The 19,210-nt window shown below is 57.1% G+C and overlaps 1 protein-coding gene across 3 annotated transcripts; it reads right to left on the bottom strand.

The window, feature by feature from the left end:
- Positions 1–242: 242 nt before the first annotated feature.
- Positions 243–16,444, bottom strand: GRK3 (G protein-coupled receptor kinase 3). 3 transcript variants are annotated; one of them, XM_081966389.1, is made up of 22 exons: positions 15,943–16,444; positions 13,032–13,108; positions 11,187–11,260; positions 10,086–10,187; positions 9,798–9,872; positions 9,421–9,482; positions 8,705–8,756; positions 8,296–8,387; positions 7,606–7,705; positions 7,076–7,154; positions 6,724–6,854; positions 6,297–6,391; positions 5,914–6,021; positions 5,606–5,672; positions 5,119–5,219; positions 4,555–4,621; positions 4,284–4,379; positions 3,846–4,008; positions 3,415–3,551; positions 3,206–3,319; positions 2,742–2,928; positions 243–2,424 (listed from the first exon to the last, which is right to left on the bottom strand). In XM_081966389.1, exons 1-21 carry the CDS (start codon positions 16,053–16,055, stop codon positions 2,767–2,769), a joined length of 2,067 nt encoding a protein of 688 aa, XP_081822515.1. In that variant the 5' UTR covers positions 16,056–16,444; the 3' UTR covers positions 243–2,424; positions 2,742–2,766. The 3 variants fall into 3 exon arrangements, with proteins under 3 accessions (XP_081822515.1, XP_081822516.1, XP_081822514.1); XM_081966390.1 differs by having other exon boundaries at positions 2,761–2,928; XM_081966388.1 differs by having other exon boundaries at positions 243–2,928.
- Between the last annotated feature and the right edge of the window lie 2,766 nt (positions 16,445–19,210).

Genomic DNA, 19,210 nt, shown 5'->3' with positions numbered 1-19,210 from the left:
TGTGCCCCTGCCAAGGCTCAGTTCTGCAGACTGGCGTTCAAGAACCAACCTGCCCAGCCTGGCAGATCTGCGGGCTAAATACCAACACCAAAATCCGGGACACGGCCACACTTGGGAAAAGGCCAGAGAGAAAAGGCCCCCAAGACACCTGAAGCCAGAAGAGGGGAAAATGAGAGAGAGAGAGAGAGAGAGAGAGAGAGAGAGAGAGAGAGAGAGAGAGAGAGAGAGAGATCTTTTTTCTCTGAACTTCTTTTATTGGGAATGGTTGGACAAAGGAAATCCAGTTTGAACAGCAAGTTTATGAAAACTGTAATAAAAAGTTATTGAACCCAACTGGAAAAGAATCCTTATTATTTAAATAACGTACAGAAGAAAAAAATTGTACAGGGAATTAAGTAAACCAAGGTGTCCAGACTTAAAAATAAATAACATAAAATGCCTCTTAGTTAAAACATAATTCTTGGATTTTTTAAAATACTTCTGTACCAAAATAAAACTTTGATTATTAGTTTAACGCTTTAAAAAAATAACAAAGTTTTAGATGCTCTAATACTCAGTAGTGCTAAACCACATAATATTTACATCATGGTATATAACAGCAGGCACAAAAAAATTTCTATGATCTTTTGGATACGCATACATTTTTCAGTGTTTTTAGATATATTTCTCCCCCTTTGTGTAATACTGAAAGTAAGCAATGTAATCTTAAGATCTCCAAAAATGTATATTATCCCAACAATTTTTATCGGTTTTTAACTAGAAGTTCTTCTCTCTCTACAGCACAGTTCAAAAAGAGTATGCATGTGTCATAATTCAAGATGGTTAAGGTGCTCTAAAACAGATCTCTATTATAGCAGCGCGTTGCCGAAGGGGGGAAAACTGTAACTTGCAATTTGCCCTCAAGAGATGCTGCACGGAGGATGTGCTATTCCTCCAGCCCTGAACCTTCTCTGCATCGGTGCAATTGCCACCCCAGCCAGATCCTCCCTCAAGGGCTGCTTTGCAGGAAGTCCCTCAACCTGCTCATTTCGCTCTGCCCTTTCAGGCTAATCTGAACGACAGCTTAAACTGGGCCACCCTGAGAGAAGGGCATTCAGCAGCCCAGCCTCAGCTGGGCAACCTTTCCGATTCTCTCCAGCCCCTTAAAAGCATCCTCTCTGGCAGGAGAAATGGAGGGAGGGGATTCTCACTGAAGCTGAGCCTGGAGGGGAAGGGAGTCCTTGCCTGGTTTGGGCCAGGCTGCCAACTGGCCAACCCAACCGGCCAAGCTCCTGGCCAGCCGGACCGACAGGGCACCGATGACCCAAGATCCTGTTCTTAAACAAACACTGCAATTTCAGTTTTGTTTAAAAATACAAATTCACAAAGCGCCTTCAGCTGTTTGCACAGAGCCCGGCTCTTCAGCCCTTCCCAGTGCCTGAAGCGACCCCCAGAGGCAAAAGAAGGGTTGGTTTCTCTCTGGCCTCTGCTTCATCACACCCCCTCCCCGCCTCCAGTTCCTTTGCAGCCCCTTCAGGACACAGAAGAGCAGGGGAGGCTGGTGGCTCTCTTACTCAGGGCCAGCAGACGCAGACAAGCAATTGGTGTGTTGCAGCTCAGGCCTCCTAAGGAAGCCCCTGGAAAGCGTTTTCCAATCCCAGCTGGTATAAAGAGGGATTCAGAACTTCCACGTTCCTCTAAACCCAAGCAAAAGAGGAGGAGGAGAGGGGGAGAGGGCGGGGGCGAGAGCTGGCATGGTGCCATCACACCAGCCAATTCACCTTCAAACCATGTGGCAGTTCTAGAGTTGGGGGGGGTCTCTTTGCGGATCCCTTGCAAGACCTTTTCTTAAACTTTCAGACCACCGAAATTGCCACTAAACAAGAGCCACATTTCCGAGCGAGCAGCTAGTCGTACACAGCCACCAACTGCACCCTGCTGACGGATGGGTGTGTGTGTGTCCGTCTTCCCAAGGGGAGAAAGGGTCCTTGGGCTCCAGCTTTGCAGACCCCCCAGATTGCCAATGCAAGTTGCTCTGAGCCCCTGCCTTAATAGGGTCCCAAGACCAAACTGCAAGGGGATGGATGCACCTGAAGGAGAGCCTGGGGGCTGCCAAGCTGCCTGCAGGCGAATTCCAGCATTCACATGCTCCACATCTAGTTACTGGATTTCTTTAAAGTGCCACGGTAGCATTCACCCTGTGGCTCTTCCTGGCAGCCCTTGTGTGAGAAGAGGAAGACAGGCAGACAGACAGACAGACAAGCGCAACACAATCCCCGTATCTCGCCAGCTTCTACTTCTACTTGCACCAGGCCAGGCCAAGGTCAGAGGAGCAGAGCCCACGGCGGACGCTGGCAGGACGGGCAGGGCAGCTGGTGAGGGAGACGGAACGCGAATCCAGAGTCACTTTTGCCGAAAAGAAGCAGCAGCAGCAGCAGCACAAAACTGGAAGCCACACAAAACATGTCGAGTTCAGTTGGTCAGCGTGTGTGAAGGGCCCCAGTGAGGCCCAGGGGTCTCTTCGGCCGGGTGGACGCAGCCAGGGAAGCACCACTGTGCCCCAAAGGTCCAGAGCGCCATCCCCGGCCCAAACACAAACCAGGCGGGAGCCACCTCCGATGTCCGGGCTGTACGGCTGGGCTCCTCCAGGGTGGGCAGCAACATCTCCCTCAGGCCACGTCGCCTAGCACGTCTTCCCTTGCGCTTCTCCCTGCCCGACCCCTGCCCTTTGCAGGACTCGGCTCTGGGGCAGCAGAGCTCACCAGCCGGTCTCCTCCCCACCAGCCGCTACAGGCCGTTGCTGTTCCTGTGGCTCAGGGGAGGCTTGGTGAGCTCCACCCCCGCAGAACGGGACTTGTTCAGGAACTTGGGGGCCCTTCGCAGCAGCTTCTGGGCCTCCATGAAGGCGTCCGTCAGCTCTTTCTTCCACTGCACGAACTCAGGGTCGCTCTAGGTGGGGAGCAGAGGAGGCTTCAGCCCCACCAGAGAGGCCCTCCATGCTCAGCTCCCAGGAGGGCTGGCTCCCCCAGGACACAGCGAAACCAACGTCTCTGCCACGCAAACCATCGGATGCCCAAACTGTGGCTCTTCCCCAACAACCCCGGCGTGCGAGAGGTCAGGCGAGGGAGGGAAACGGCGTCACTCTTTCAGCAGCCCAACCTCCTTATTGGCATAAGAGCCCCAAAGCCCCTCCCAAGGAATAAACCCCCCTCCCCACCCCGCTTACCTCGCACTGCAGGACGAACTGCTTCCCTCCTTTAATTCGGAGCAGGATGCACCGTTTGTCCTTGACCTGCGTTTCCTCCACCAGCAGGATCAGTTCCATCGTCAGCAGGTTTTGCTGAGGGGCGAAAGGAATCCAGAAGTTGCCCAGCCTGGGGGCAGGCAGGGCAGGGCAGGTGAGGTAGCCAGGGGGAGGGGAGGGGGGCCACTCACCCTGGACTCTCCTTCCCCTCGCCACTCCAGCCGGTTGGGGAAGAGGTAGAAGTAGCGTCGCTGCCACTGCGTCAGGAAGGGGTTCCCCAGCTTCAGCATGTAGCCGTGCATGATGCAGTCCTTCCCCAGAGCGTAATCTGTTGAGGGGGGGGGAGCCACCATGAGTGGGGAAGACAGAAGGGATCCCCTCGGGGCACCCCACACAGCTGGCATAACTGGGATGGTCTGTCCCTGAGTTGAAGGTTGCCAGAGCCACTGCCAAGGCTGGGCATACACTTCTAAAGGAACACCCAACTGGCCAAGAACCCAACAGCGGCAGCCCTGCCCTTCCAGGGACAGAGCTCCATTCCTGGGCAGGAGGCAGTTCAGTGGCCCACCCTGCCCACGGAGAGTGGCAGCCGGATCCTCGGGGCAGCCGAGCCAAGGGGTACCTTCCTCATGGCCCAGCTGCTTGTTCTTCGCTCGCTTCCGCAGCTCCACCTTGTCTGTGTCGGTGTTCACCGCCTCAAACACCGTCTCGGCCACTTCCTGCTGCCAACGCTCGGAAATCACCAGGGGAAAGTTCTTGTAGAGCTCCTGGTCACAATCCAGCAGCTGGCAGGAAGGGAGAGGAGAGGATTCGCTTCCAGAACAATCCCCTGGTTTGCAAACGACACGCAGCTCATCCGCAGCACATCCAGGAGCCAACCGCCACGCTAGTCCTCAAGAGGCCCCCCTGGCCTTCAACAGTCCTCATTCCACCCCATGAGGCTGAGGTGGTAGCGGATGCCCAACGCCGTCCCAGGCTTATCCTCTCCTGGCCCTGTGCATTAGGAGACGGCCCCAGGCAGGCTGTGGAGACCTGCAGGAGGCCCCCCCCCCCCGCCCACCTTGATTCCCTTCGTGTCCTCTTCGTCGAAGGAGCCGATGTCGAAAGCATCTGCTGCGTTGACTTCTCCCCTGGGGGGGATCAGGGGCGGGGAGCACTGGCAAAGCAAGGAGAGCAGCGTTACAAGGCTCTGTCTCTTGGGCCTCAGGAGCGCCAACCTAAACCGGCTCTTAGCAGTCGGGTTCAGATTCGGCAATCAGGGACCAGCAAAGTGTCATTCAGGATCTCAGATACTGGGGTACCTGATGCTGAAGGGCCACCCCTGGGCTCACCTTTTGCAGGTAAACGTGCTGCCAGTCAATTCCTTGAAAGAAAGGGTGACTCTTGACCTCCTGGGCACTGCGGGACAAAGCACAAAGACAAACTGCCCATCTGCCCCGTCTCCTACCCCGAGTGGCAGTGGGAAAAACAGAACTCTCCAAGGACCAGTGGCTGGGATAGGAGCTCAGCCACTGCCCAACCGCAGCACGGGGGTCCACTGTGCCAGGATCCACCTAACAGGACAGGCAGGCAAGGCGGGCAGCTGCCAGAATATCTGGGCTGGGGAAACCCGGATTCCCCCTTGGCATCAGCAGCTTTGACCCCATAAAGGGGCCTCGGCCACGCTGGGACTCCTTTCCTGAGCAGCTGAGCCAGGCCAGAGGAGTCTCTGAAGCAGGAGAGGCTCACAGGCCCAACCCAGGGCCCCTCCCCCGCCCCCATGCTGCAGGGAGAAGGGGGCTCCGGGTGCAGGTGGGAAGCGGAGCTCTTCCCTCTCGGTTCTTCAGCCAATTAGATTGTGTAAACAACTGGACTCCCACAGCCCTCCTTCCTCCACTTTCCCAGTAGGGACTCACCCGCCACCTTGGCAGCCCAGGCGCTTCGTGATGTCCCGCTGGAGAAGCCCCTCCAGGAGAGACTTGAGTTCGGGAGAAAAGGAATCCGGCAGCTCCACGTTCTGGGGAGAAAGCAGAGATGCTCCGGGAGCCGAACCTGCCCTGAGACGCAGATCTTCCAAGCCCAGCAGAGGAACCCCTCTGCAGGAACGGGAGCCCTGAGTGCGCTGCGAGGCTTCCAGGCTCGAGCTCCCCGCTCCGAAGTCCCTTCCCCAAGGTGGGAGAACTGAAGCCGCAGCACATCCAGGCTGGACCTCGTGGCTTTAAGAGCACAGTTGATTTCTTTGGAGGAAAAGCTTCGGAGCCCCAGCACCATGGAATTGTCTTGGTGCTGGCTGTCGTATTTTTCTTCCCGTCTTTAGAACTGCCGGGTGAAGCCGCTGAGCAGGCTACACAGGGAACGTACGAGGAGACTCCCCTGCCAGGAAAGGGGGCCGAGCCCACTTACCACGGTGAGCGTCATGCGGTCGATCTCGTGCTTGTCTTTGGTTTTGTGTTGTCTGAATGGGCTGTGCCTGCAGGGAGAAGGAGGAGGAGGAGGCACACACAGGGATTCAGCAAGGCGAAGGGGGAAAATGGTGAGCCTTATACATTAACACGGAGCTACTCATCTCCTGGAGGACCCAGTGGTAACATTCCCTCCTTCCAAGAAACGTATCTTCAGCCAGTCGTAAGCCCAGGTTTCATCCTCTCCTGCCTCACCACAACATTCCACCCAAGAGCAGCACCCCAGCAGAGAGAGCTGGTCCGACTCACCCTCTGAGAAGCTTGAAGAGCATGCAGGCCAGGGAGAACCAGTCGGCCGTGCTGTCGTAGGCCGTTCCCTTCTGCAGCACCTCTGGAGCCATGTAGCCATGAGTCCCACTGGAAAAGGGATGCAAACATGGGAGGCGGTCTGCCGAGGAGACTAAGGCCACTACAGAGGGGGGCTGGCCAAAGCTTGGGCCGACCCCTCGGAGCAGAGCAGGGGGAACGGCCGGCTTCCTTGACCAAAGGGCCCCAGGATCCAACCCTGGCATCGCCTACAGAAAGGGTCCGGGGGGGCAGCTGAACTCAGGGCTGGGCCTAAGACCAGGGTAAGAGTTGGTGGGCTGCCCCTGCACGGCACACGTGGGTGCTGCGTCCCCCCCCCCACTCACACGCTGGCATGGGGCTTCTTCTTGGAGAAATCACAAGCCAGGCCCAGGTCGGAGATCCGTACGTGGCCGTGTTCATCCAGAAGGATGTTTGCCGGCTAGAGAGAAACCAGGAGGCCCCTGTGACTGCAGCGGCCGGTCAAGGACGAGGGCCTTTGCTGGGACGTCCCGAGGGGAGAGGGAGGGAGCTCCGGTCTCGAAAGCCCCAGAGCCTTTGCTACCAACCAGAGCTCCTGGGCAAACCGGGCCTGTGAAGACACCATCACAGCGGCCACTTCCAACACAATCTGGCCACTTTCTTCCCACTTCCGTTCTGGGCCGTAACGAGGGGTGCCCAGGAGGAGCCCTCTTTGGGGACACGATGCTGGTCAAAGGAACCTTCCTGCAAAGCCCCCGGTGCCCCGCCTCGGCCCCTCCCGGCAGGAGTTACCTTCAGGTCCCGGTAGACCACGGAGCGGCTGTGCATGTGCTCCAGCCCAAGGATGATCTCGGTGGCATAGAAGCGCATCTCCTTCTCCGAAAAGACCCCGTGCTGGGAGAGGTGGTAGTGCAGGTCTCCCCCTAAGGCCAAGAAGGTCCAACCTCAGCAGCTGCTCTCTGGGCGGAAAATCCCAGGTTCAAGCTCTCCTGTGTTCCTGCCCTGCTGGAGTCCTTGGGACGGCCTTCAGGGACCCCCACAGAGAAGCCCTGCGGTGGCATCCTCTGAGACACACACACCCCTTGCTGGCCTGCAGCAGACCAAGGCAGAAACACTGCCCCCCTCCCCCCCCCCGCTCATTTACCATTCATCAAGTCCAGAATGAAGCACAGCTTGTCGGGCGTGTGGAAGGCATACGTCATGCACACGATGAAAGGACAGTCCTTGGAGGGGGGAGACAGAGATTGGCACAATGCAAAGAGCCCCTCCCACCTCAGGGAGAACGGCTGGCCTGAAAGAGGCAGGGGAGCCCAGCACCCACCCACCCACCAGGATAGAGGCCCTGAGCCGGGCATGGAAGGAGACAGACTGGCCAGGCAGCCTTGAGAGAGAGGAAGACCCCTGCCATTTTCTCTCCCTGCCTCTCGACATGCCTGCCCAGCTCCAGATGGACTGGCCAAACTGGGAGGCCCCCATGGTGGCGTGGTAGCTCCATGATCCCCCAGGATTCCTGCAGATGATCTTCAGGCATTCTCCTGCCAAGCGCTGCAGAGAGGCTCCAGCTTTTCCACAAGAGCCCTCGGTACATCCACACAGGTCCACGGTGGGTGAGACCCTCCCTGCCCCCCCCATTTCCCCCTGCGTTGCAACCAGACCTGAGGACAAGGCACTCACCCCGGTGCTGACGAGAGAGAGCATGATGCGTTCATTCAAGGCCAAGGTTTCCCCCTGCTTCATCTTGATGCGCTTCTTATCCAAACATTTCATGGCGTACCTGAAAAGTGGCACAAAGAGGCTGAGGCCACCCCAGGCCATGAAGAAGTCCTCCCTTCTTCTAACCAAGAGGGCAGCGCTGCGTCCTCGCTTGCTCCCGGGGCCTCCCAGGGCTCGCTCAGCAATTTGCTGGTTTATGAATTAAAAGGATTAAAGCCAGGGATTTCCGGCACAGCCACCGCGCTCTCCATTCAAAGCTCAGGCCGACTTGTCCTGACTGGGAGCCCATCAGAAGCTGCGCACAACCCCACGCCCTTCCCCAGGGGGTCTGGCTCCCAAAGCTTCATGCTGCTGACTGCAAGGAGTGAGTCCACGCGAGCAGCCCCAGTGCAGCCAGCTTTCCCCCAGTGAAGCAGCCGGTTGCCTTTCCATGCTTTCAGTGTGAAAACTGGGAAAAAACATATGGGCCACAGTTGAAGCACAAGTCAAATAAGAGGGGAAGATCTCCTTTCAAAATCTTCCTCCAACTTCCGGAGCACTGGGGGGGATTAAATGCATTAGGCAGGAACCCCCCAACCGCTCTGCTTTCTAATGGTTTGATCTGGGAAAATAGACGTTTCTCTCATGCTACATGCAGGCAACGCAACTGACATTTTCCCTGTGTCGGCTTTACGGCAGCCGTAGACTTCTCCAAAGCCGCCTCTCCCGATAATCCGATGGACACTGAAGTCATTCATGGTCAGCTGTGGAGAGAAGAGGGGGACAACCTAGAACCACTCAACCCCCCCCCCCCTGAGCTGCTCAACTTCACAGGGACACGAAAACTTTGCAGAGCAGAATTACATGCCAAACACTTAAAGCAGATTGAAATCTGTGGGGTCCCCCGAAACCAGTACTTGGCGAAAGAGTATTTCTGGATCACATTGAGCCCCTCTAAGGCAAGAGTTTGCTGTTTACATAACCCTCAGCGATGACTCTGGTCCATCCCTGGTTTTATACACCTGCACAGAACACCCAGCAAAAGGCCAGGAAAGCACCTCCAAGGTCAGAAAATACTTACATGAATGTTCAGCTCTACATTTTTCCACTGGCAATATCGTGTAAACTTATCACTGGAAATAAGAAAGAGGGGGAAAAGTTATAGTTCACGACCACAACAAAAACAAAGCTCTCTCCTAAGATGAATTGGAAAAACAAAACCAAGTTCCTGAGTTTATAAATGTCTATTGATCAGCCGTTTCTTCCTGATCGGCTGTCCTGAAACAAGAGTTGCTTAGGATGCTTCTGCTAAAAGGCAGGAGAGATTCCAGTAAAAATCGCTGTCAAAATAACATCAAGCACCTGCATTTCCTAGTCCCCTGAGATTCTATTTGAAATGCATTTTTAAAAGTGCCGAAATAACTCCTGAGGGGGGGAAAAACTGAACACTGTAATTCAGAGAACTCAACAGTGTTGTTTTTAATTTAAAAATAAGAGAATTCTTATTTTTGAAAAGTCTCTTTGTAGAATCTCCCTGATACGATGCAACGGTTACAGTTGTTCATTTTGCGCAAAACATCTGGGGTGCAAATGGCCCCAACTTTTCTGGAAGGGCCCCATGTTGGAGAAGGTCCACTGAGATTCCCCCAGCTGAGCTACATCTTACACCCTCCCAGAACAAGCAAAGCATCTCATCCCCAGCGGCCATTTCCTCCTTCCTTCTGCAGGAGCTGATCCTGCAGAGACCCCCAAGGGCCCCAAGGGGGAGCATGGGGCTTGCAGAGAAGGAAGCCCTACCTTTCCAGAAACAGCTGGAAGATGCTTCCTCGCAAGCTGTCACAGATTTCTTCTAAGTAGGGCTATGGGGGGAAGGGGGGGGGAAAGCCAAGAATAATGCAATTATCCAAACCACAAACCCAAGGTTAAAATCAGCTTTCCCCAATCTGGGGAATCACTTGGGGCTCTGCCTGCACTGGCTGAGGATGATGGGCTTCAGAATTCAATACATTTTGAGACTATCAAATTGGGAAACCCTGATCTGGACTTCGAGGCCATCTCTCTCCTGGAACAAAACCTTAACCATTCCTTGATTTCTGCCCAGGGAGTCACTTTGGCCCACTTTGGATTTATTAAACTTGTCATTCCGCAAGGACAGGAACAAATCTCCCACTCACCTGGAAGAGGGTTATGGGGACCTGCTTCTTGGCCAGGCGACTCTGCACGTGACTGACAGCTTGTTTTGAAAAGGGCTGGAGGGAAAAGGCTCCAATTTATTCCTTCGGCTATTCTGGGGACAGAGACCCCTTGGGAACATTCGCAGCAGGACCGGGGGGGGGGGCTCTGCACCCTTTCAGGCAAGAGTCCCAACCGCCCCAAGCCAAGCCGATCCCCACAGGGACCGGACCTTCCTCAACTGGGCGGAAGGGGGCAGACCCTCCCTGGGCCCGGCTGCCCATACGCACGTGGGAGCAAGACAGCAGCTCCTTCATAATGAAGGTGTCGTAGATTTGGCGGCTCCTGGTGAGACGATCCTCCTCGGAGTCCAGTTTCTCGTACTCTTTGATCTGCAAGACCCAACAGGGCTAAGGGGTCAAACCCAGGCGTTGCCCAAGGTCCTTCTTGACCACGGGTGGGCAGCACTTCTGGGTCCCACTGGGAGGGTCGCAGATTGGGAGGGAAAAGCTGGGGATGGGCAGATGCATTTGGGAAATGAGTTTCAAGACTCAATGAAATCCCCTTGAAGGGAGGGGAGGGGTGTTAAGCCAGCGGATCCCAGATCTGCCCTCCCCTGCGCTTAGACCCCGAGCTGGTGAGCTGCTTTGCAGGACCGACTGGAACGCTAAAAGGGCTTCCTCCAAGACCAGCCTGGTCCCTCTGGAGCCACCATCAGCTGGACGGCCAAAGGCTGCCTTCGCCAAGAGCCTTTTCTTCTTCCAGAGAGCCACAGATCTGCTAGTCTGGCCAGACAACGCCCCTCCCCCCCCCATCTCCAAACGATGCTGCCCTTTCTGACCCACCCTGGACTATTTTGGGGACACCCTAGAAGCTCTCCTTGTTCTGGAGGACAGGCCGGAGACTCTCGAGTGGCCATCAAGCCTCTTAGCTTAAAACAGACTCAGCTCCATCTGCTTATTCTTCTAATCAGTTTCCATGGAAAAGTCCAGTTGGGGTTTGCATCAGGTCTACAGCCACGCAGAGAGCAGGAGAAGGAGCTTTGGGGGGGGGGGGGGGCTTCCATCCACAGAGAGTCTTTGCAGAATTCAAGACCAGGCTACCCAACATCTTGAAAGCCATCCTGAGACATCCCCCCTCCCCCCATTACCTGACAGCTGGGATGAATCCCTCCTCAAAACACAGGTTGCCGTGTGACTCACGGAGCAACAGGTGAGTGTGGAGGCTCTCTGCTCCTTGCAACAAAGTCCTCTGATCAGATTTACTCAGTGCCTAAATGTGCTGTTACTCCACCAATTCCTTCAATGTAGTAAGACCCTTTTCTTCACTTGAAAAAAAAAAAACCTCCAGCTTCCCGGGAGACTCGGGAAGGCAGCGCAGGGTCTCTTTACCTCTTCGTAAAACCTCAGCTGAGGAATGCCTTCGTCCATCTCATTCTGGCAAAAGTCTCGGAACAACAGGAATCCTAGGAGGCAAACAAGCCATGGTTTGTTCGTGGTTGTGAGAAAAGCAGAAGACGGGATCCCAGGCAGGATGCCTCCAAACCCAGCACCAGCTGTGATCTCCGGCGTCTGTCCCTCCAGGAAAGGGACTAAATGGCCCGAGGAGTCCGAGCCATGAAAGATGCACAGATGGACGGCAGCTTGTGAGGAGCAGCCCGGCCACAAATGCCCAGCCACACACTGGAAGAGGAGAAGCACCTTCTCTCCGCAGGAGAAGGAAACCAGAGGAGGGGAAGCTGAGGCTCTACCTACACACCATTCGGATGGAAACAAATTGCAGAGAAGCCTTCACCGAGACTTGTGAGCGAGGGCATCTCTACTGAAATGCCAGCCCAAAGTCCCACCCCTGGCAGCCACCCCAGAGGTGCCACCCCACAGCCTGACCTTCCTCTCTCTGCATTTGGCCTTGGACCGAAGCAAGGAAGGGCCCTGCCCACCAAGCACAGGCGGCTGCAGCTCCCAAGGACCATCTGGGGGGGACGCTCAGTCCAACCTCTTCATACGACCGTTAGGAAGGACATTGTCGAGAGGCATGCCAGGGTGAGGGTGACCAATGATTAATTTGATTTTCATGAAGGTAAGATGAAATGGAGCCTGCTGATTCTTCCTGGCTCAAAGCCTTTGGGCAGCCTGGCCCCAAAGTTTGTCCAAGGCTGGAAAAAGGCCGTTGTGGCCGAGATGACCCGGATCAGGACACGGCAGGGCTTGCCCTCCAATCTTCTAAGCGGAGAGGCGAGAGGCCGTTCCTATGGCAATCCCTCCTCACGATGCCAGTGCAGGGGCCTCCCTGGCGCCTTGGCCTCCGGTTGCCCTCAGCCCACCCCGAAGGGAAACTCCATCCCCACGTCAACCACTACGGTAACGACATCGAAGCGGTTGAGTCACCCGCTCGGGCAGGAGCGACTTTGCCTGGTGAGTCCCCCAGACAAACCCCTTCATTGCACGGGGCCGATTAGCACCCAGAGTCACAAAGCCACAAGGAGTAGATTCGTCTGGGGAAGGACTGAGGAGGGCAGAATCAGAGCTCCCATTAAGCAACAGCTGACAGGGCACCACCAGGCCAGGATCTCTTCCATCCCAATCCAATCACATTGGAACAAGACAGAAACGGGGGAAATCTCCCCTTTTGAAGATTCGTAAACAGCGCCTGGAGCAATTGGCTGGATTATCCCCAAAGCCTGCTTAGAGATTTGGCTTTGCGGGCATGACACTCCGCTTCAGCATCTCTCTGGCGTTGTTTACACTTCTAAGGGCAAAGCCTTCCCGGGATTTCCACCAACGGAGCTGCTGGAGGCAACCCAACCCCCCCCCACCACGGAAAGCCACACCTCAGCAAGCACTGCCTGTCACCCCCACACACAGGCAGGCCCTGCAACTCCGGCCCCCACAGTCCCACAGCAGGATGCCCCTTCCAGGGAGTTTCAGCCGCTGCCAGCAAAATCCAGCTCCGCAGCAGAGTTGCCCGTTTGGGCACTGCCTTCCCGCTGGCGAGGGAGCCGCCGCAGCTGGACAGAGCAGAGAGCCTGAGCCAGAAGGCCTGTAGGTGGGTCTGTGCGTGTTGCGGGCAGGAGAGGGGGCCACCCAGCAAGGCCAAGGCTCAGCTGCCCTCTCCTCTCCAGCTCAGACCACTGCGCTCCTCTGAGGTGCTTGGAGGTTCGGCTTTGCCTCTGTCCCCCGGTGATCCCTCCAACTCCTCCCGCATGATCCCGGACCCCAACTCACCCCAAGACTTACCGATCTTCTGATTGAAGACCTTGTCAAAGGCCAGCTCTCCCCTCTCCTCCAAATACTTCTGCATGACGCTGCGGATGCTGAAAGGCAGAAAGAAGCCAAGGGTTGCTCCCGGAAGGAGTAAACACTGCCAGGCTATCAGGGCTGCAAGACCCCCCCCCCCCACGGCCCCACCCGGAGTCCCCCATTAAGCCCTCCCTCGGGAGTCAACTTATAGGGAGTCCCTTTGTGGGGTTCAAGGATCCTCTCCTGTCCTGATCCAGTCAAGAGAAAAACGATGCCCACCCAAAGCACAACAGCCACCCCCGTCCAAACTCTTAGGGTGGGTAAAGCCTCTCCAGGACCCCGGCCCACCCTGGAGCTCCTCCGCAACGTCTCCCTGTGCGCGCACACGGCCACACCCCAGCCCCTCCCTGCAAGCGGAGTCAGGTGTGAGGGCAGCAGAGAGGCCCCCTGCCTCTGCCTGCAGGGTCGGGGTTAGGGGAAAAGAGACCCATAAAAGCCATCGCTAGCCAGGCTGAAGGCAAATAAACAACACAACGCCGTGGTCCTTTCGGTGGCCTTTTCCAGAGCAGAGTCAGTTCGTGTTTGCAGCACTTCAGTGCTAAACCACCACTTCTCTCTCCAGGCCGCCATGGGTGCCAGCCAGGGCAACGAAGACACCCGTGGGAAGCGACGGTGATGGCAAGGGGCATTCCAGGAAGCAGACCTTGTCAATGGGCAAAGGCTGCCATGGTGCAGAGCCACATCTCGGCTAGTCCAAGGGACACCCGAGGCAGAGAGGCCTTTCCTCACGCCAGCCCCAGCTCTCCTGAGAGGCTTTCCCCAGCGAAGGGCCTGTCACGCTCTCCCTGTAGCGGCTGAAAGGCTGGTCTTCATTTGGAGTGGCGGGAGAGGAGCAGCGGCTAAAGGCGCAAGGAGCAAACGTTGGCCAGGATCCTTGGAAGGAGGGGAAGAAGCATTTTCCTCCTTTGAATTAGATTCCGGGGGAGCTCGGCTGCTCCAACACCAACACCATCAGCTACGCACGGAGAGGAAGAGGTTTGCTTTCATTCATCACCAGGGATAAACGCCCAGCCCCTGCTCAGCCTGCAACGCTAAATAAACACTTTCCTCTCGGCCTTCCCTCATCAACACTTTGCATCAGGCAGGAGGAAACAAAGACAATTAAGGCTGCATCCTCACTCATTAAGCCTGCAAGAGCCAAGCAGAAGTGCCTCATACCCCCCCCCTCAGACGTGCCCAGGGGAGCCGTAAGTGGGCACCTGACTCCACTCTTCCCTGGGCTTCACCAGGCCATCCAGACCCCCCACCCCACCACCACCACCTCACTGCCTCACAGAGAGGGTAAAGAAGCAAATTTAGAGCAGACATTTCAGCCAAACCCATCCTGACCCCCAATTCTTAAGCAGGTGGGGGCTCCTTCCCAGTACCCACTACTGTAGCCTCCCCACCAGCGAGCAGGTACTGTCACGGACAAGCTGGACCTCCCCCTCCATCAAGGAATGCCCACTGCTCCTACCATTGGTCTCGCTGGCCAAATGACAGCTAGTCTGCCTTATGTTTGAATGCTCCTTTAATCGACATTATTTTTAAAAGCCACAGAAGAACTCCTGTTCTGCTGATTGTCAAGAAAAAAAGGCAACCCAGTACTCTTGCTGCAGAAAATATAAATAACACAAATGGGACATTTTGTCTGAGTGGAGTTTTGAACCCTCCCCCTCCCAGCCTCCTCCTTTCATTTCTTGATGAGACTTTCAGCTGCGTCTCTCAACCTCTGTAACTTTAAGCTCTGCGGACTTCAATTCCCAGAATCCCCCAGTCTTTGCCTCTGCTGCTCCCGGACAGGACAAGCAGCAGCCGGAGGGATTCTCGGGGGCCACAGGGCCCTCTTCCCTCCCAGAGACTGGCTTGAGGAAAGGGCCTGCAAGGCTCATACCACAGTTCGGACATTTGGATTTCTTTGAGAGAGGAAACGGATCCACTGCAGCGAACAAAGCCAAGGCGCTCAGCCGGGGCTCCGACAGGGAGCCTGGTTGCTGGATCCCAGGACCAGGCCAACAGCCACCAACGATCTGGCCAAGAATGCAGGGTGGATCTCTTAGCCGGGAATCCAGAGACAGGACCCTTCTCCCCTGAGGACAACCCCAACTCTAGAACGGGGGGGGGGGGGAAGTGGCAGAAGAGAGCCCCAAAGGTCAGAGCCCCAAGCCACATCCAGGTATCACCCAAGGACCTCTTGTTGGGTTTCAGCTTCACAGGCTGGGTTTGAAGCCATAAATTATGACTTAGTGTGATCATCAACCCAGTCAACAAGTCTTGGGGCAAGATGTCGGCTCCCCCCCCCCCCCGTCACTTGGCAGGGGCCATCCGGGGATCCAGAGAGGCCTCCAAGGGACTTCCAAGGGATGTGGGCAGTAAGGGAGGGGGCCACCCTGAATTAGGGGGTCACTCCACTGTTTGCACATTCCCTGGAATAGGAAAAGTTGTGAAAGGGTCACGTTTAGCCCTCCAAACAGAAAAGATACCTCCACGTCCACCCCGACACATGCAAAGGGTCAGCCGGAGTTTGAGAGTAGCAGCTGGTTTGGGCAACGCTTGAGAATGAGGTGCTCCCAGGGTGAAGGAGGCAGTTGGGGGGGGGGTTTGCAGTTCAACGAGCCTGGCAGAGCCTGGGGGGCTTTTTGCTCCTTAAGGGGGTGGGTGGGAAATGAAGGGTGCCTGGATTGGGAGAAGGACGCTGTGACTTGGGGAGGGGGCTGCCAGCCTCCACTCCTCTCCCAGCTGGCCCCAAAGATGGAGGCTGTTGTGGGGGAAGGGGGTCTCCGAAGAACCCTCCTGCTCTCCCTTGGCTCCCCCTTCCCGGCCCAGAAGCCGGCCGCCGGGCCCCGCGGGTCTGGCCGCGCCGCCTCACCTGGGCTCCGGCAGGGCGAGCTTCTTGCTGGCGCGGGCGGCGGGGGAGCTGCGGCTCTTCTCCATGGCCATGAGGTAGCTGACGTCCGCCAACACCGCCTCCAGGTCTGCCATCTTGGCGGGGCCCGCGGGCCCAGGGGCCACCCAACGCCTCCCGGCTACCCCCCGCGCCGCCCCGCGCCCCTCCCGGCCCCCGCGCTGGGCCGCCCCATCAGGAGGGCGCCGCTAGGGAGAGCGCGGCCGGGACGGGGCTCAGGCGGCGGGGCTGAGGGGGGCTGCGCTCCGCCGCCCCGGCATCGACCTCGGCGCAACGGCCCGGCGCGGCGGCTCCTCGCGCGACTGCACGCCGCCGGCTCGCGACCTGCTCTCCCGAGCGCTCGGGAAGGAGGCGGCGGCGGCGGCGGCGGCGGCGGCGTCCTTGGAGCTGCGGCTCTGGGCTACGTCTCGGCGGCGGGCGGAGCGCGGGCGGGGGGGGGCAGAGGAGGCGGCCGCGGCGCGAGGGAGGGTGGGGGCCGCTGGGGGATTGTCGGGGCGGAGGGTCCCAGGAGGCCCCTTTCAGCCCCTGCGCCAGGCGCCCCCGCTGCGCCGCCGCACTTGAGCGGTCTGAAGGGTCTTCTCCGTCGGCACACCCGGCTGAGCGGCTCCTTCGGCTCGCCTGGCCCAAGAGGGAGGCCTCCCCCCACCCCCAGCCCTTTAAGAAGCCCAGCTCCGCCCGGGGGTGAGTCGATGCCGGCAGGTGTGAGGGTTACGAGCTGCTGGCTGAAGAGAGGCTTCTCCCAGTGGGCGAGGGTCTTGGCGGGAAACGGTCCGTCAAGCGTCTCCGAGGGACCCTTTTTGCTGTAGATTGGGTTTGTGTAAATCCCGTGCTTGGTGCATTGAAAAAAACATAATTTAGGAGGAATAAAATAGTGCTGAGAAGATGAGTCAGGCAGATTTTAAAAGACTGAGTTCCCTTCTTTCCCCTTTCAAGGAAGTGAATTTGAAAATAATTGAATAAAATAAGGAGTCCTTCTAATTGCATTCATTTGATTGTGGGAAGAAGAAATTGCCTCCTGTTTCCAGCTGCTGGAGGGCACTTCTGGCAGCACCTCAGCTGAAGGTCCTGCTGCAGGCTCCCTCCCTGGGCCTCCTGGGCCTCCCCCGTCAGGCAATTGTGGGGGAAATGAACTTTGCTGGGGTCGCTCCTCTGTTTATTACCTGCAAAGCCTTTCATTCCATTGCAATCAACCCTGCCTTGCCTTTCCCAGCACAGGGAAGCCAGCTGGCGGCTGAGGGTCCCCATCTACAGCTCCCCTTTGGAGGGGGGGGGCCTCCATCACAAGCAACACCGGGGACTCTGCAGAGCTTCTGGTTCAGATTCCGTCAAAGACCTCGTCCGACCCAGCCAAATCTTTCAGATTTTTCATGGTGCATTTGCAGATGGGCCTGTGAGCCTCCCTCCCATCAGTCTTTGCACCTCCTGATCAACAAGTGTTTTAAAGAAAAACATGCCAAGCGATTGATTGTCCTTTACAGAAACGTGTTTTGCCACAAGGAAAGTCTCCCTGATCAATCCGCTTTGCAAACCCTCCAAAGGATTCTCCAATTAGGAATTGAAAAGGCCACAAACAGCCACCCATTAGCAGCACCTCCACCGCCATCACCATCCTACTTCCCCTAAAAGTGATTCATGAGCCAGAAGGAGACTGTTCGGAGTCACCGGAAGAGATCCCGGGAAGCGGGAGAGCACCTGTGCCGTTTGCAGATCCCTTCGGCATTGAGGGTTTCCTGCACGGAGGGAGCCTATTTCCCTGCAGACCCAAAGCTTGCTTTCTGGGACAGCCGGAGGCTTCCAGGGGCTCCTGCTCTGGACTTCTGGTGGTGGTGGGGGGGGTTGGCCCACCGCTCCCCAGTTCTCTGCTGTGGCCTCTTGGTGGTCGCCTGGTCAAGATTGCCAGATGCCGCCAGCCCTCCAAGGGCTCACCTGAGCTTCAGAAAAGGTCTCCTGCCAAGGCCACCATTGGGAGGGGGAAAACTCCAGCCACGGGGCTCAAACTGCCAGGCTCCCTTGCCTGCCCACGTGGGCACAGAGGCAGCTGCCGCGGTCCCTCCCCCCTTGGAGAAATTATAGGGGACCTGAGGCTCACCATCTCCCCCCACCCAGGACAGTTCAATTGTGGGCTTTGGGTGCGCTGGAGCCAAAGGGAAGAAGGATGCCAGATGTTCTTCCGATGTCACGCTCTGCCAGCCCCATCGAGATGGCTTCTCTGGAGCCTCCAGGCAGGGGGAAGGGGTGGGCCTACTGAGACCGAAACCTTCTCCTACCGAGCTTCCTCCAGCTCCAGCAATCGGGGCCTTCTAAGTGAAGCCACCCAGAAAGTCCCACGAGCTGCCCTGCTCTTCCTATCGTATTGTCTGAGGATCCCTCCCTCCTCCCAGCGATGCCTTACTGCAGCCGGAGCCCTCCAAGAGGCACTTCCCCCGTTTTATTTCCCCAGAGCGATGAGACCCCTCCACCTCGGCTCCTAATTGTGCCAAAGCGCAGAGAACAGAAGAGGCTGGGAAACCCAAGGGGTTTGGGTGTGAGGCCTAGGCCCCTTCCCTTCTCCCCCCACCCCAGAGGGAAGAGAACCCCAGCAACGATGCCAAAAGCAACTTGGCTCCATCATCCCCAACCTTCCGTCCATCCCTTGTGCAGAATTTAAAAACAGATCTAAATATTCTGCAGAGCGACCCGATGCCTGGCTCCTGCGCTCACATTTCTCCTGCCATATTTGGACATGGGGCAAACTGCTCTGAGCCATCCCCCTTCCAGGGACTCTCCTCCACTGGCACCACTTAATCCCATCAGGTCCCACATGGCTGGGCAGTGAGGAGGAGGACGGGGGGAGGCTTGCCAATGGTCAGCTGAGTCAGCCTTTTTATCTCACTATTTCCTGCACAGCCCAAGGCAGACGCCCCAAAGATTGGCCCCACTCAATGTCCACCAATCCAGGCCAAAAGCCTTTGGGCACGGGGGGGGGGGAGGGGGGATCCTGGACTCTTGTTTGTGTGAGGCAAGCAAGGCCTGTGAGGCTCCCTGGAGTCTGCAGGGCCTGTTGGTCTCCTACCCTTCAAAGCTCTAGAGGCCCCTGGAGTGGCTGGGAAAGCCAGTCTGGGTCAGGCAGAAGGAGTGGCTGCACCCTGAATACCAGGTGCCTCCGACCCGGGCAGAGCTGCCCAGAGACCAGCCTCTTCTCCGAGGCAGCCCCCCCCCCGTTTCAAAGCCCCAGGGGGGCAGGGGAGCTCCT

This window comes from Natrix helvetica (assembly GCF_964273705.1).
Source record: "Natrix helvetica genome assembly, chromosome: 14".
In the NCBI taxonomy this organism is placed as follows: domain Eukaryota; kingdom Metazoa; phylum Chordata; class Lepidosauria; order Squamata; family Natricidae; genus Natrix; species Natrix helvetica.
The sequence above is the reverse complement of the archived record's forward strand: the minus strand, read 5'-3'. Positions and strand labels throughout refer to the sequence as shown.